Source organism: Chiloscyllium punctatum, chromosome 45 (genome assembly GCF_047496795.1).
Source record: "Chiloscyllium punctatum isolate Juve2018m chromosome 45, sChiPun1.3, whole genome shotgun sequence".
Classification (NCBI taxonomy): domain Eukaryota; kingdom Metazoa; phylum Chordata; class Chondrichthyes; order Orectolobiformes; family Hemiscylliidae; genus Chiloscyllium; species Chiloscyllium punctatum.
This window is the reverse complement of record NC_092783.1, coordinates 57,648,990-57,666,423: the sequence shown is the minus strand read 5'-3', so window position 1 is coordinate 57,666,423 and position 17,434 is coordinate 57,648,990. Positions and strand designations below refer to the sequence as shown.

General features: G+C 37.3%; 1 protein-coding gene across 6 annotated transcripts in view; it reads right to left on the bottom strand.

Moving 5' to 3' along the window:
- Positions 1-959: 959 nt before the first annotated feature.
- tmcc2 (transmembrane and coiled-coil domain family 2) overlaps positions 960-17,434 on the bottom strand; it is a 158,267-nt gene continuing 141,792 nt past the window's right edge. For 4 of the 6 annotated variants that reach the window (XM_072563862.1, XM_072563860.1, XM_072563861.1 and 1 more), the window contains 2 exons: positions 14,113-14,248; positions 962-9,617 (listed from right to left, as the gene is read on the bottom strand). In XM_072563862.1, coding sequence (XP_072419963.1) covers positions 9,306-9,617; positions 14,113-14,248 — 448 coding nt within the window. In that variant the 3' untranslated portion in view covers positions 962-9,305. Of the gene's footprint in view, positions 9,618-14,112; positions 14,249-17,434 lie in introns of all 6 variants that reach the window. The other 2 variants (XM_072563865.1, XM_072563864.1) reach the window with 1 other exon arrangement.

Sequence of the window (17,434 nt, the reverse complement as noted above, 5' to 3'; positions counted from 1 at the left end):
CAGCAGGTTCAAGTAGCTGAATTGCTGACTCCTCTTATTTCTTACATTTTATATGTTGAGCAACTTTGCTGATTGGCACCTGTGGCACCAGACTTCAATTACTGGGACAGGAGAGAAAGGCAGAAACTAGGGAGTTGGCAATTATGTCCAGTAGGATTCCTGGCAAAAACATTTCCAGTTCAAATTATTATCTATGCAGTAGGCAGTCTGCACTACAGCTGCAATCAGATGTTTTGTATTATGGTATTTTACTGTATGAAAATAAGATTTTGCAGCTGTAATTCTCAGAAATTGCAGGAAGCAGACAAGATACACCCTGGATTATTTGCGGACTTTTGGCTTCAAAAGCAAAACACGCTCCAAATCCTCATAAGTATTTGTAACTTTCTGTAGCTTGGATGTACTGCTAGCTTACTGGACAGTTAGTATCGTTAATGATCTTGATTTCCGCTGTTAAAGAACAAAATGTATAGGTTGAAAGGTGCTTGGTTCAATGCTCTATCCCTGGAATATTTTCAGGAAGAAGCTTCATTGCAGCTAAGCTTGGAAGGAAATGAAGAGCACAAAATTGCCAGGCACCCTCTTTTTAATGTTTAAAGTGTTGTCCTTATTTTCAGGTCCATCCAATGAATCAACTCAGCCTACATCTCTGCAGCCTTCTCCAGCCTGCTGCCCTCATATGGCACTATGCTTTTTGTATATTCTTGTTTTTATTTGCTTCGCTAGTTGGCATGTCTTCATCTGTTTCAGCCCTAAACTCCGGAATATCCTCCTTGAACCTTTTTACTTCCCTCAGAACAATCCTTTAAATCTAACTCTGACTAGACCTTTGGCCATCTACCCTAACTTCTCACGTAGGTCAGAGGCTAATTTTATTCAATAATGTCCAAATGAAACATTTTAAAATATTTTACTAGGTTAAAGACACTACATGAATACAAACTATTGTTGCTATTCAGTGGTCATACTGAGAAGAGTATGTGGCAATATTAATTGCACATTGTACAAACTAGATAGTCAACGCAAAAGAACAACCTTGCGTTAATATATTAATATATCTTAGCAAAAGTGTCTTCAAGGGAAAAATGAACAAACAGCCAGTATTACTCACTGACCAATTAAGGCTTTAATGACAACGTTCAGATCCAGAAATCTCTTGTGCAGATTGAGAACAACACTATGGCATAACCATGGGTCAAGAGGGCTGATAAGAATCAAACTGCATTCAAGTACACCAAAAGATCTTCCTGCATGAACTAAAAAAAACTTGGAACTGTTGAATAAATTTATTTAAAAATTGGTTTATTTTTTGACAATTTTATTTCAGGTCTTCGTTTTGATTGTATGCAGAAGTGTACATTTATCTAGACATTGATTCTTCCAGAAAACAAAATACAATGAATGGATGATGGGAGATTCCAATATAAAATCGATCCTTGAAACTCTATGCCCAGATCTTTATGTTGAGCAAATAATGAGGAACACCAGCAAATGAAGTTCCTTGAGGAATCAGTAATAAAGTAACCAAGTATTTCTTTATCCTTGCCAATTATAAAGCCATCAACTTTATTCCCCTACCCAAAAAATTTCAAACTCCTTCCATGATTTTTGTCCTCTTGAATCAAAATTTCAATGACACAGACCCAGTGTTAAGTTCTTTGGCATTGTAATGTGTTTTACATGGCAAAGTAATTCAGCCACATGGTTACTTAAGCACCTGAGGGCCAAAGAAACTGGCACTGAAATTTCGGATTGCAGGTTTGAATAATCCATCTACAAAACTTCAAAAAGTTCCCACAGGAATCCGAGTATTAGTAGAACCTGCTAGAGATAATATTGATGTGTTGATTTTTCTCCCTTGCCAGTGATTTAATCACACCACATGCCAGTACAAACACTTACTCCTTCTGTGCTAGTTCTAAGTGAGTGAGAAAACCTTTGGTTCCACTCTCCCCCCCTCCCACTGCTATTCAGAGCACTGTCAGCCTATGCAACCATGAAGAGCTTCATTCATACTCCAGTCACATACACACACTTTTAAGCCAGTACCACTGTACAGTGATTTAAGAGTGGTAACTTGACCTCATTTTGTCCCCTCCCTCATACAGTGCACAAATGGAGACTGCAGTAATGCTTAACTCTGAAGAGCATGAGCCAGGAATAAAGTCTAGCCTCTGATGTTAGAGCCAATCTGTCTCATTGGGAAAACGGAGACTTTGAAATGCTGAGGTAGGGGTATGTTAATTTCCCAATCTGAACATATTCTAACACATTAATTCATCTTTGGACACAAAGCCATCACGGTGTCCAGTAAGTGACAGGTTCAACCAATTAAAGGTTAGTTTTAGGGCTGATAATTGCAACAATTTCTTCATACAAGAAGCAATCTATGTGTGGAACAGATGTTCGGTGGTTCAAATGGTCTTTTGTGTCTTTGTAGGTATGTTGGAACAGAGATGTACATTTAACTGCAAGCACAGAATTCTTCCACTCAGACTTTGCAGCACAGGAAATTTTCTTTTAAAAGAAAATTGAGCATTTGTCACCTGTAAATGAGTGCCCTCAACTGGAACTGTTGTGGAAGCAAGCTGTAACAAGGTCATTGATCTCAAGTAATTAATAAATATATTGCAACATGAAAAAGGAAGCAAAATAAGTTTGAGACAGCATGAACAATCTTGAAATAATGGAAAGGAAACAATAAACATTCGTATAACCTGGAAAAATCATTGAAGTAGATGTGAGTGTATGAAGTTGTTCCCCAGGAGCTTACGTAGCAATAAAACTGATCTTGTGTCTACATATAAGGAATATATAAAGAAGGGATTCAGTTTCAACAAGGCATGTTATCTTTATTTCTTTATACTTCTGCCTTTAGGTTCTACGTTTTGGTTTATTTTTCTGTGTTTTAAGATGGCGCCAGAGAATGGCGACACAATACAACACATCACTGTATTTTGAATGTGATAATAAATAAATCAAAACAAATTGGAGTGTCAGCAAAAGAATGCAACTTAAACAATTCACTCAAAAAAGGACATTTCATAACTTCAGGTATCTCTTTAAATAACTGATAAAACAAACTCTTGACCTTGCATATAAAACAAGGATAGTCGTGGTCTACATTCATTATATCAATTGGAGGTTTCATGATCCAGATGGGCTGAGAATCTGCAATGCACAACATCCTATGACAAAGGTTGCCATGCTCACTAATGTAACACAATGGACTGCTGCCTCTAATCAATAAAGTTGTTTCTGGGCTCTGTACAGCATGTGCCACTAAGAAACATTTATCATATGTTCTCTGATACAGGACAGAACATAACCAAAGATAATTATTTATATAGCATTAAAACCAACATGGTTTGCTGTAGATTTGCGTTGCAAGCTTGACTAGATTATGACTATTGTTGAATGTCCACTATTTCTAACCTCTTCTGCATCTATGAACTTCAAGAATTCAAAACTGGGAAAATATTTTCTGGTTTTGTCTTTAGTGAGGAGGCCAACAATAAACTACTTGTAAATCTGCCAATTCAAAGCACAAATGCCCAGTGAGACTCTATGCAAGTAGAGCACATTAAAACAAAAATGTATGTTTAGCACAGAATGAACTTCCATGTAGTCTCCTTGTCTCATTTTGTTAATCAACACAGAGCATCTGAAAATTTGGTTACATATTTAGAGCACAAGGGAAGCCACGGTGACAGCAAATTTGCCTGTAAAGTGCAAAAAAAAAACTTACATCCAAGAACTTTCTTGTTTGCAAAGCAGGCCCTTACGACGGAGACTGTCATTATTTAAAATGTTAGGCCAACCAAAGAACTGATCTGCCCCAGCCCAGTGCTAGTCATGCAAAAACTGAACAGAAAGGGAAAAATGCCCAATTTAACACATTTTCACTGTAAAATAGGGACGTATCATAAATGAAAAGTACTCATTCCCTCCCCTAAAGTGGACTTTCCTTTAATGCCCACTTTCAGAACATTCAAGTACTTTCATAGTGGCAGCTGACAATGTTCAGAAAAAAAGGAGTCCAGATCACTGCAACATTATAAGCATTAAAATCTTTGTAACAGAATCCATTAAGACTTGTAATATAAGTCGCATTATGCTGTTATATTAAAGAGTTAGTTTTTTTCAGTTGATTTAATGTTCTTCATATACTCAAATAACTATCACTGGTGATTTATCAGATCTTTGCCACTATTTGGATAAATTAGGCATTTAATTGCTTTCCACATTTATTGCTTTCTATAATCACTTTCAACAAATTATTTAAAAAATAATAGAAGGAGCCAATGGAAAGCACATTGTTCTTCCTGTCAGTGACACTCTTTGGTGCAAATAATCTGGGGTTCAGGGAACAAGCAACACTATTAACCAACAAAAATGTTAGTCTACAAATCTACCATTAAATTAAGACTACCCACTTTAGTAAAGCAAAATGGAGGAACATAGGTGTATTTGCTCTTTCAGTTCCTGCTGTCACAGCAAAGTCACGTGCACCTAAAGTGATACAGTAAAGCACTGTAGTGCCTGCTGAGGTAACTCTCTTGAACAGAATCTATTATCTCCGTACTTAAACCATAAGAGTAATGTCTCTTTTGACTGTGTTACCATAGAACTCACTGGCCTACATAAAGTGCTTGATACTGCAAGAACTACACAATCCCCAGGGAAAGTTCAGATGGGGAAGTGGCAGTAAATCTTCAAAGAACAATGCTGTTAAAGTGGAAAAGGAAAATATCAATTAATGTTTAATTGCTGACACGAGGAAAGAATCGCTTTGCTGACACTGAAATTGACGAATAATATAAAGGACTATTTTCATAATATTTGAAAATCTCTGCAATGACAACGCTGTTTGGTTTAAGTCTGTGGCCAATGAATTTCGTCGTCTGTTTTGCAATATTTCTGATTTGTAGTAAAATGGCAAATGCAAAAATTCTAAAAATAATGTTGATAGGAAGGTTTGTTCACTTGCATGGTTAGTAAATTGCTTTTGAATTCATGTACCTTTTGTTTTTCTGTCAGTCATGTACATGGCCATGACAAGAGTAAACAATTGTTGTAGCGAATGATGTGCAATTAAAATTTATTTGCTTTATTCCATTGATGGGGCAGGCATATTCACTACCACTTGGCCTTTCAAGTAAAATTAATCTACCCAGGCAGCAAATCAAGATTAATTTGAGAAATCCATTGCTGGCTTTTGAAAATCATTTGCCCGATAACTTGATCAGGGATCAATGCCTTCCTGAAAAACAAGTCCAAAATATAGGGCTAGGTGAATCAAAAATGCTGGAAATGTACAGCACTTAAGTCAGCATAAGAGAAAACTGATAAACTAACACGTGGAATATAGAACTGTTTTCAAAACTGAAAAGAATGGCGTACTTGGGCAAGATACAACATTCAGGGAAAGGATACACAAATATAAATATGCACTTGTTACAGATAATAATTCAAAGAAAAATCATGAGTAAAATGAAAAGAAAAACCATAAGACACAAGTCAGTTTCATCATTCTCTAGTATGTAGGTTTGCCCAAGTGTACAATTCCACCCTCCCCCTGGACGACTGTACTAAAATATCTGTTCACTTAATTTTCAGGTTTACATCAACCAACATTCACTGATGTTGGTTGATGTAATGTTTCTAGATTCTGTTTCAATCTTAGATTCCAACATTGTAAGTTCAATTATTACCCATAGGATTACTTAAGTGATGCAACTGTGATAAGGATGTAATGTGGTTGAACACAAACTTTAGGAAAGGACGGAACCCGTGGTGGTGAGAGCAAAAACACGTCATAACAATTTAAAACTAACAAAAATCCAGCAAGTATCTGGGAAGGAATCATACTGCCAAGACTGATAGGGAGCTGAAAGCATTTGTGTTACGAGAACAAGTGGAACAGTGATCAGCATTGCTTATGCCTATTAATAAACTACTTAGCATCAATATAATTCAATGGGTGTACGTCCAGTAGTATTGCACAGAATCAGAACCAGTTCAATCAGGATTAGAAGGTGGGGGTAAAATGGACCAAACATGTGCAAACATAATTCAATGCCCATTTTAAAATTTGTCCTTATATTTCCATTTTAAATTCCTATTTTCACTTACTTAATAGAAACACAAAAGTAAACTTGCCACACTACAATCACACCCTCTCGCAGCAGAGGTACAGCACTGGCAAGACAGCATCTTTATAGCAAGAGAAGCCTACAAAGTAAAATTTTCATTAAAAATGTTCATTGAGGAATGCATACTGGAAAACTAAACTGGAAGCACATAAAGATTTAAGATATTTATTATCATAAATTCCTGAAAACAGGTCAGGACAGTAAATACTCTATCAATCTTCATAAAGCTCTAGATCTATTATTTTCACCAACCGAGCAAGGTTGCTACAAAAACTATGGTTCAAGTTATTCTTCTCAAAACAGGAAAAAGATACTTTAAACTAAAAGTGCTTTACATAAAAATATTCAAACTTGAGATTACAAAGTGACCTTCAAACTGTACACTCCTTTTCCCTCGTACTGTACCTTTACAGGAAAGCACATCACTTCCTAAATGGCAAGAACTTCCATTGCGTTAACAGCACACTACCTTGTCTAATCACCCTTCCTGTTATACACACACACACACACACACAGAAATGTACTATAGACGTGTTAGGATGGCCCCAGTGACACCACATCCGTGTATTAGCCCAAAAAGGTCCCAAGACAATATTTCTGTAGTACAGCTGGACTAACATTATTAACTGGTTGCCTATATTAAACATTCTGATCCTTATTCTCTCTCCATTCCCGGTACTACTACTCCTGTGTTTCAAAGGCCCATATTACCATTTCTCTCGACAATGTTTAAGCCATTATCTTTGTGCACAAACGTGGAAATTCAGTGCAAACCTGGAACTGGCTGGTCTATTTGACACAGAGTCTCACCATTTATCATATCTATTTGTTAAATTGAGGTCCTAGCAAATTCCATATAACCACAACAATCATATACTAATACCTAATACATTTTTGAGTCATTGATGGGAAGGCTTTCCTCTAAATACAGGCTCCACTATTAGTTCTACACAGACTTTCAAATCAGCACTCAGTCTAACAATATTTCCTAGGTGCTAATTGTTTCCAAAATGAGCATCAAACAGATGAATTTTCCGATTAAAACAGGGAAAAATGTTCTTGTGGGAATGTTTTTTCTGGTATTCCCTCCAAGTATCTGGTGTGCTATGCCAAACTACTTGAGGAAGCTGCATTCACTACCCTATGCCCCAGTGATTCCCCAGAGTGCTAAAATGTTTCTTACAGTACTTACTTGGACAGTCTACCTATTAGAATTACAATCATACTCAAACTTAAAGTAAATATTAAAAACAAAGAAAGCTCTCATTTCCATACTCCTCCTTCCACAAACAAACAGGTAATGTAGGACATGAAATGAGACAAAATTACTATTTAAAAACAGGACACAAGCATTGTTGGTGTGGTCTGGATTCTTAATATCAAACTTGCAGAATTACTTCCTTCATCTGAACCGGTGGTGTAAGCTGATTAAAAATTCTCATTTCATGAGAATCAACTTTTCAATTAACTATACGATTGCTAGATGAATGGATGTTTTGTTTTAACATCCTACACACTGAGCTCTTGTTGGACTATGGTCTATTACCACAATCTCTCTCCTATTGCCATTATACTATGCTGCTGTTGGTCAACAGCCAATTTGTTATTTCTAATAAGGCATTTGGTCTCCATTAGCTCACAAAGGCCTTTGGAAATGAATACAATAAAATGAAAGGATGCTGGGGAAAGAATGGGGGAGAAAGCAAAAAGGGAAAACTTGCATGTAATCTTCTGATCTACCAGGTGCTGCTTAACTGAGTGGAAAATATTACCATGCTGTTTCACCAAATGGCATTTAAAAATTTTTAAGAATCTTTTAAAAAAAAAGTTCAAGCAACGCACCACAAAAAGCCAGTGTGCTCTCATGAAGCAAAACTTATTTCGATCATTATTTACCCACACAAAGCTGATACACACAGTGCAGCAGTTGGAAAAAAATATACTTGTCTAATTTTAACAGCTTAAAGTGTTCACATCAAACCCAACATGTAGTTCTAATACTTTCTCTCCATCACAGATGTGTCCTTTGCCTAGTTAACAGGTCAAGTAATTGAAAGATACGAGGGAGAGTGAAGTGGAATTAATTCATCGTGCTTAAATACATCAAAATAAATTGCAGACAATCAACCTAGTAACACATGACGGTCTTAATTCCTAATAACACCATCAATCTAATTGCTGAACAGGTTCTAATGCATCTATTTTCTGCTGCAGTAATGGATCCTACTATAACTTGAAAACTACTCACACCCAAACCACTTCCATCATGTGTCATAATCCAGCAGTATCTCGATGACCAAGACATCTCTTGCCTTTTCACATGTGCAGCAACTAGCCAACATATGACTGCTACAATTTCTTTATTTACTGATGCTGGCAACTGCAGCAGTGAATGAAACATGCACAAAAGATGCAAGACTGGGAAAAGTAAGACAAATTTTTGAAAAATATGGTCGGACGTGGAGACTACTTTTAGTTGCTGAGAGCATCTGCAAGTTTTCTTCCAACATTCTACTTTTCTTTAATGGCAAAAATTGGCCAAACAAAATTTTCCACCTGCTTCAGCTGTCCAAAGACATATTTTCACCCGTTCCGAATGCTTTAAGGATTCATTTCTACTAGTTTCAAGGACTTTTTTTCACATAAACCGGAATGTGCAATGTGATTAAGCTTAGGATATCTTGCAAACCATTCGTGGTATATCGAATGTATATTAGTTATAAATAAATATATAATCAGTCACACAAATAATATTGACTCTCTCCCGGCCCTCACAAAAACTCTTAAATATTTGTTATAAGTTAACAATAAAACAAAAAAAATACTGAAATGGTACAATTCGTTATGAACAGTGTCTTCCTTAAACTGCCTTCCTTCATTACTTGCTTCAGTCAGTATGCAACCAATTCATCACAGCCTGTTCAGTTAAGATCTTTAAAAGAATAATGTAGTTCAATCAGCTCTTCCTTCTAATTGGGCCTCATCGCACCACGAATCGTATTGTTGCACGTGGCCACCAAACTAACAATGTCATCTACGTTGATGAGATGAGGTGGGATGGGAGAGGAGGAGAAGAAAAACAAGAGGTTAAGAAACCTTGTTTGCATTAAAAAAAACACGCCAATCTGTCAGCTATCAAAAATGTCTAGATCAGCTGGGTAACTGGATCTGTTCTGAGAAGTACACAATATTTTCCCATTGCTTCCAGAGGGAGACAAGGAACAATACCAGCAGCAGTGTGCTGAGCACCCGGAACCGTGTCTTCATGAGAGGAGTGATGAAGTTGGCTATGGTGGAGACGAAGACCAGTATGACAGCCATGAGTGCCAGGATGACATTGATGAATTTGCCCAGCAGTGCCCTTGCATTTGCGTTCTCCACCCCTTCCAACTGTACCACCTGCTGCTGTTGTTGCTGAAGCTCCAGTTTGGTGATCCGGGTTAGACATGACTCCAGAGCTTCCTGTAAGTGGTGAACAAATAAGAAGCAAAAATGAGTGTAGTACTTTTTCCTCACATTCTATTGGTCTCAAAGCCAGCTTCAATGCAGAGTCAGTTCGATAGTAGATGAAAGTGTCAGTGACAAACTAATTTGATTAAACAAATCAAGAAAAGATGGCTGCTGTGAAAAGAAAAACTGTTGCTGTATGGGGCAGCTCCAAGTTTTGGCCAAAGATAAATTATAAGGGCCCAGAATAAAGACGCAAAAATGCTATGATTGATTTAAATACTGGATAACCAAACTGGAAAGTATTCTATTCTTAGAACTAACATCTCTCACTGACAAAATCCCTACCCTCCTCTTGGACAGTGTTGCTGAAGATGGGGGAGAAAATGCACAAATTACAAAGCAAAGTGAAGAGACATTTCAGAATGTTACTTTATTTAATCTTGACTAAAATTCCACTGAAATATTTTAGTTCTGCCAGAGTGATAAAATGTTTCTTACAGCCATGTCACATTGATGAATCCAAACTATGTTAGAAGCATTTTCACCCAGAAATCAAACTATACTATCTTGTTGGAGCATGGCTCAACTGCAGTGTTGTATCAAGAAAATTAAAGCAAAACAAAAACAAAAGCCAATCAGCCCATCCATCACACTCCATCTGTTCTCCCTACAGTTGCATAAAAACATACAGCACAGGAGGCAACCATTCTGTATAGGATGCCTGAACAATCTCTTTGAAAGAGTTATCCAGTTAGTCTCATGGTTTTGCTCCTTACCTAAAGCTGTATATTTATTTTCTTTATTAATTATTTATTCAATTCTCTTTTCTAACTTACAAATGAATTTGCTCTCTGCTTTTTCAGAAAATGCATTGTACGTTATCATAGCTTATTGAATCGAGACAAACTTTGATATCTTCTCTATTTCATTTGCCAATTATGTTAAATTTGTGTCCTCACATTACCAACCCTCCTGTTAATAAAAAGTTTCTCCCCACTCTATTACAAAGCATTTCATAATTTTGAACAATCTTATTAAATCTCCCCTTAAACTTAACACAATTATTAACATTAGTATTAGGTGGTCTGTTCTATACAAGGCAACAGCACCATTTGTAGAACCTAGACTTCAAGATCAAGGTTCCATAGCACACATTTCCGGAAAACAAAATTTTAATAAAAATGAACTTTAACATCTTCAAAAACCTGGAAGTTAATAGGGTGCATTACAATGGAAATGCATAAATTTGTACAGCTCAATCAGATTACTGTCATTTAGTTCAATTCTCAAAGACTACAGAAAAATATTCAAACACTTACTACTAACAAATGAATATATGTAATAAAAACCGATCTGTATTTGGCAGAAGGGACTGACTGCAAATCCAAACGAGTAAATGAAGTAGTTATAAAAATGGATTTTCATGGGTAGAGAGGAAGAAAATGAGGGGAAATTTCCTTTTACAGCTGTTATCCATCTGAGATTAATATAAAAGGTCCTTTAGTCCTTTAAAAGGTTAAAGATACAGAGGAAATGAAGTCGCAGCGAGAGAGCTGTGTGGTCAGCAGACAATGTGCAGTGGCAGTAAATGAGTCAGACCTGGATCAGACAGTTTAGGAATGTGTCTGCTCAGGCACTCTTGTACTTATCAGTTAACATCCTTCTCTGAACAATACATTGTGGAGTGAGAGATTATCTTGGATGGACCATATCAAAGCAAAGACTAATATGAGTATCCCAAACTTCCCAGACACCCACGTATATACAAACCACATGCATTCTTCAGCTCAACAGAATGTGCTTTCCTTGTCTATTTTTTCATGCCAAATTGCCACATACCATATCCTGACCAAGAAAATACTTCATCTGCAGAGCACTATTATGCAAACTGAAGTGCTATTAAATCTGCAGGCTTCCCTCTTACAGAAGGCAAATCTATGATCAAGAATTTATCACTGGAGAATTACAGGGGTAAGAACCTGCACATCAAGATTCTGTAGCACAACACATTTGAGATTTCCATAATTGTTTATAAAATAACAACAGTAGGCCATCCAACCCCTTTCGTCTATTCCACTCAGCTGGATCTCGAGTGATCTAAGTCTTCAACTTTGTTGGTAGTAATGCATATTTAATGAGCCAGTCTAGGCATGATGGGCCAAATAGCTTCCTTCTTCATCATTACAGTTCAGTGATTTACCTGCCTTCACTCTGTAACTCTTAGTACACTTGCTAAATAAAAATCTTATTGGTTTGACATTTTCAAGTGACCTCGCCTTAAACATATTTTCAGTGAGTTCTATTTCTACTACCGTTTTATGGAAAGAAATGCTTCCTGACATCAATTCTCACCATCCAAGCACTAATATTAAGGCCATGCGCTCTTGTCCTGGTTTCCCAAACAAACAGAATAGTTTTCCCTATGCACCTTATTAACTTCTTTAATCATCTTAAACAATAAAATCAGCTCTGAATTGTTTATACTCAAGAAATTCATATCTAGTTTATGCAATCTTCATTGAAATTATTGAAATTTTATTCTTTTTGTTCTAGATATCAACTAATTATCTCCAGGCTCAATTCATGGTTTGTGCTAAGTTAACTCATCACTCAAACAGACACTGCAAACATATAGCCAGATTTATGCTCACAACCTGTATCCTGCTAGAAAGCACACCTAGGTATATTCATTGGCAAAAGACTCAACCACGATGTTCCAACAGACATACAGCCTGTCAGTATTCACTCTCCTTTGACAGTGTATTCTACATCAGAGACCTCCACCACTTAGAATAAGGGCAGCATTAGATCACAGTCATTAATGATATTCCCATGTGTCACACATACCATCATTTTGACTTAGAAATATACTGCTTTTCCTCTGAGTTAAAATCTTTGAACCCTCCTCGCTAACAGCAATTGCAACAATTCCAAGATAATTAGAGAGGCACAATAAATACTGCATTTGAAGCACCCATATCCCAATAATCTACAATCAAGATACTGAAAGGTTGGTTAGTTCAACATGGTCATGAAGAAATTCTTGTGCTTATGCAATTGCATAACTGCACTAGATAGCTCGTTTGGAGAAGAGTGGGAGAAAAAGAATGGCACCACTGAAAAGAAACAAGGAATACACTGCAAGGAAAGAGGGAGAAGAGCGAAAAATGCTTTTGTCAACATGCATGTGCAGCTCAGAGAAATATCGGAGCGAGATGATGTGCAAAACCATAAAGCAATGAAAAGCAAAGTGAAAAGATTAAATGACCAAATGAATCAACTTCAAGCAGTTTATGTAAGTAATGGTACAGCTGCACTAAGGTTTCACAAATTGTACCTGAAACTTGTGATAGTTATATTTTCATATCCAAACTAGAATTATGTCTAGTGAGAATGAGAGTCTGAATGGAGTTGCTGGAACAAGGAATGAATAAAGCTTGTCCAGAAAGTAAGCTGCAATCAGGGCAATATAATTTTTCTAAAAATGCCATTATGCTTTACTGCCAAAATCTACAAACAAGGGCGTTAGATTCTCAGAGGTCTGTTGAAATGGATTTGAAAATGTTATATTCACAAATAATTGCAAAATATTTCTGCTAATCTACATTCATTTTGGGAGATGGGTGCAGAAATGATAAAGGACATCGATATCTGCAATTAACAATCATAAAAGCACCATTGTGCTACTGAGACTTTATAAACCTCTGGTTCGGCCCCATTTGGAGTATTGTATCCAGTTTTGGTCCCCACACCTCAGGAAGGACGTATTGGCACTGGAACGTGTCCAGCGGAGATTCACACGGATGATCCCTGGAATGGTAGATCTAACATATGAGGAACGGCTGAGGATCCTAGGATTGTATTCACTGGAGTTTAGAAGATTAAGGGGAGACTTAATAGAGACGTACAAGATAATACATGGCTTGGAAAGGGTGGACGCTAGGAAACTGTTTCCGTTAGGTGAGTAGACTAGGTCCCGTGGACACAGCCTTAGAATTAGAGGGGTCAATTCAGAACAGAAATGCGGAGACATTTCTTCTGCCAGAGAGTGGTGGGCCTGTGGAATTCATTGCCGCAGAGTGCAGTGGAGGCCGGGACGCTAAATGTCTTCAAGGCAGAGATTGATAGACTCTTGTTGTCTTGGGGAATTAAGGGCTACGGAGAGAATGCGGGTAAGTGGAGTTGAAGTGCCCATCAGCCATGATCGAATGGCAGAGTGGACTCGATGGGCCAAATGGCCTTACTTCCACTCCTATGTCTTATGGTCTTATCAATGGAATGCGGAGTTACTGAAGTAACCCAGTAACTTCCAATTCAATTGTTTCTTTCAATCAATGCCATCCAAAAATGCAGGAAAACAATCACGACTTATTCATCCAATGGTATGAATTTCACTCCTATTAGGAAGTATCTCTTATCCCCTAATAGCACCTAGTAGAAATTTCCACCGAGGAAATTCAGAGGTGTTCACCAACTAAAGCTGCTCATTTCTTAGGGGAGTACATACCTGGATATCTCTGGCTCTCTCATCTGACTGGTACGCAACCTTTTCCTCCATACTGGCAAGTTCCTGTTTCAAGTTAGACATTTCGTTCTGGTGAAGTTCAGTTAGATCATTCAGTTGTTCCTCCAAGCGCTCATACCTATACAGAGAATTAAAACTTTACCATGAAAACAATTTACAGTGCTTACGCATGAGCTCATAAATTAGAAGTAGGGCAATTGGCAATACTAAGATTATACTGCATCAGTCGGAAGTCAAAATCATTGACCCAAAATGTAAACTCCATTTCTCTCTCCACAGGTGCCTTCCATAGCCACTGAGCATTGCCAGCATTTTGATTTAATTGCATTTTCCAGCTGTATTTGGCTCTCAAATTTTTAAAATGGACCCAGTCCTTCTCTTGACGTTCAATGCACCAAGTAGAAGGGGAACATATTCTGCAGCAGTTTCAGATCATTTTCTTACATTCTTAAAAAACTGCAGAACATACCATGTAACTCACTATAAATCTACACCATTGCTAACTTGGATGATCTAATAGGAGATGCACTCTATTTGGTACTACTTACAGAAATCAATGAACTCAGAGGCATTACACTCCTGGCCTACTCCGTTTACTTTGAGGATAGAGACAGGATCCTTAGTGTCAACGACACAGAAGATAGACTGGAAAATGCTGGATTCTTCAGATTTGAGAGGTGGCTAATTAGAAATCACCTGTTGAAGTGTATAAAATGCTTACTGGAAAACGAGAGGTTAATCTAAAGCTGTATCTAAAATTAAATTTAAACTGGTGGATAAGAGAATGAGGAGTACAAATTGGGATATGTTTAGTTTGGGACAGATATCAGAAATAATTTTTTCACATAGCAGTAATTATTTAAATCTTAATTGCAGTATGTAGGTTATTCTTGACGAAATTGGAAAGATAATTTAAACTGGTGGATAAGAGAATGAGGAGTACAAATTGGGATATGTTTAGTTTGGGACAGATATCAGAAATAATTTTTTCACATAGCAGTAATTATTTAAATCTTAATTGCAGTATGTAGGTTATTCTTGACGAAATTGGAAAGATAATGCAGTCTCATTTGAATTGGGAGATATGCTGTTCTAGGCCATGAATTATTCTGCTCTCAGTGATCTTTTGGCCCACAATGTCACAAAGTTTAACTACTGGCAAGTACAAATAAACTGATGTCAAATCAATCTGCAGATTAGAGTGTGATTATTAATTTCAGCCACTAAGTTAATGACTGTGGAAAGCAGCTAAATGGAGTTGATATACAGATCAAACAGTATTCAATTGAACAGTGGAACATGCCAAAACTACTCACTAACCCACATCCTATTTCTATATTCTCCTTTAATAAAAGGAAAATTTTAAATTGAAAAATTGCAACATGAGAGTTAGAATACAATGCTACATACGCCCCAATAATCTCCCAGCATTTAGGAGTCAGATGATTTGCTGTGAAAAGGACACCATTCCATCAGTCTGCTGTCAAGGTGATAGTCTGTCCTTAGATGCTCTTTCGAAGGTAGCAGTGAGCTGCCTTCTTGAAATCCTGCAGTCCATGAGTTGTTGATCATGCCACAGTGCTGTTAGGGATAGAGTTCGAGGACTTTGACTCAGCAACAGTGAAGTTATATTTCCCAGATCCGTATGATATGTGGTTGGAGGGGAACTTGCACATGGTGCCGTTCCAATATATCTGCTTTCTTGTCCTACCAGATGCTAGAGGTAGTGGTTTGGAAGCAGCTGTGTACTGAGTCTTGGTGAATTTCTGCAGTGCATGTTGGAGATGGTGTACACTGCTGCTACTGAGCATTGGTGTTTATGGACATAGTGCCAATCAAGTGGGTTGTTTTGTTCTGGATAGTGTCAAGAAACTTATGTTGTTGGAGCTGCACTCATCCAGGCAACTGGGAGTATTCTGTCACATTTTTGATTTCTGCTTTATAACTGGTGGACTAACTTTGAGGAATCAGGAGGCAAGTTCTTCATTGCAAGATTCCTAGCTTGTGTGTGGTTGGCAAATGGACTATGCTTGTTTTAAGTCATTCACGTTTGCTAGAAGCTCATTATATTTATTAACAGGACCCTAACCCCTGCAAACAAGAAGAACATATCCAGGCATTGTGTCTTTTTCAACTGAACAAAAGCATAGTGGCCCACAGTTCTCTGGTACATTTGGCAAGGCTTCACCCAATCAGAATCTTCCAGCTTACTAATCAGCATCCTTTTCTTACTGAAGGCAAGCTGGCGTTCCTTCTAAAATTTGGTACTCCTGCACCTATTCTAATGTATGAAAAATGAAAAGCCTGGACAACATTTCCCTTTTCCAGCAATACTCCAGTTCCATACTGCAAAAGGACTACCCCTGTAAGATTGTCAAAACATAGCACTAAATGCACAAAGAAAAATAAAAACTTGTTTTGCATCTGTAATAAATTGTAACATCTATTATGATGTCAAAACGAGGTACTTTCACTCAACTCCATCAACACACTGCCATACTGCTACTTATTGAGAAACAGAATAACTGGGGTAGACATTACGAGATCAACTTACACATTCATTTTTTAAAATCTGCAACAATAAAACATGCTCATTACAGAATATATGTCACAAAGTTAAATTTATTAATCTAATAAGTCATTTATTATGTTCTTACTTGAACGATGACATGATATGTACAGTTTGCACCATCTTGTGGGCATCTTCAGTCATTCATTTTATAACTCTGAATGGTGTGCTCAAGGAGAACATATAAAGCTAACCTGCTCTGGTGATTTGATAGGTGGCTTTGCATCAGTGGCTACTTCATGAGACGTGAAGCTAGGCAGTCTTTGGGAATCTTGGGGTTATGAATAATAGGCAGGAAAAATCTGATTCAAGAGTCGATGTGATGGAGTGAGCAATAGAGGAGATTTCAAACTGGCATTACACCATGGTGGATGGGGAGGAAGAACATAACATTTGAACTGTAGGCAGGGAAAGAGTCAGGAAATCCAGAAAGGTGAACATAGAGGGAAGAGAGAGAGACAGACAGAGAGAGAGAGAGGGGGTGGAAAAATAAAGATTCAGTGTAAACTGCAGGAAAGACATTTTTGGAGAGTGAAATCTTGAAGTGAAACGTGACAAGGTGGCTGAATTTACTTCAACTTTCCAAGCTGCGTTATTCTCTAAAACTGAAGAATTTTGAATATAATCTAATACTCTGCAAAAAAAATTGATCCACGTAACATATTTGCCTGATATAAAAATGCATCAAATAGGTTTGATGCAGTGACAGATAAGAACATGTTACTATAATAGATC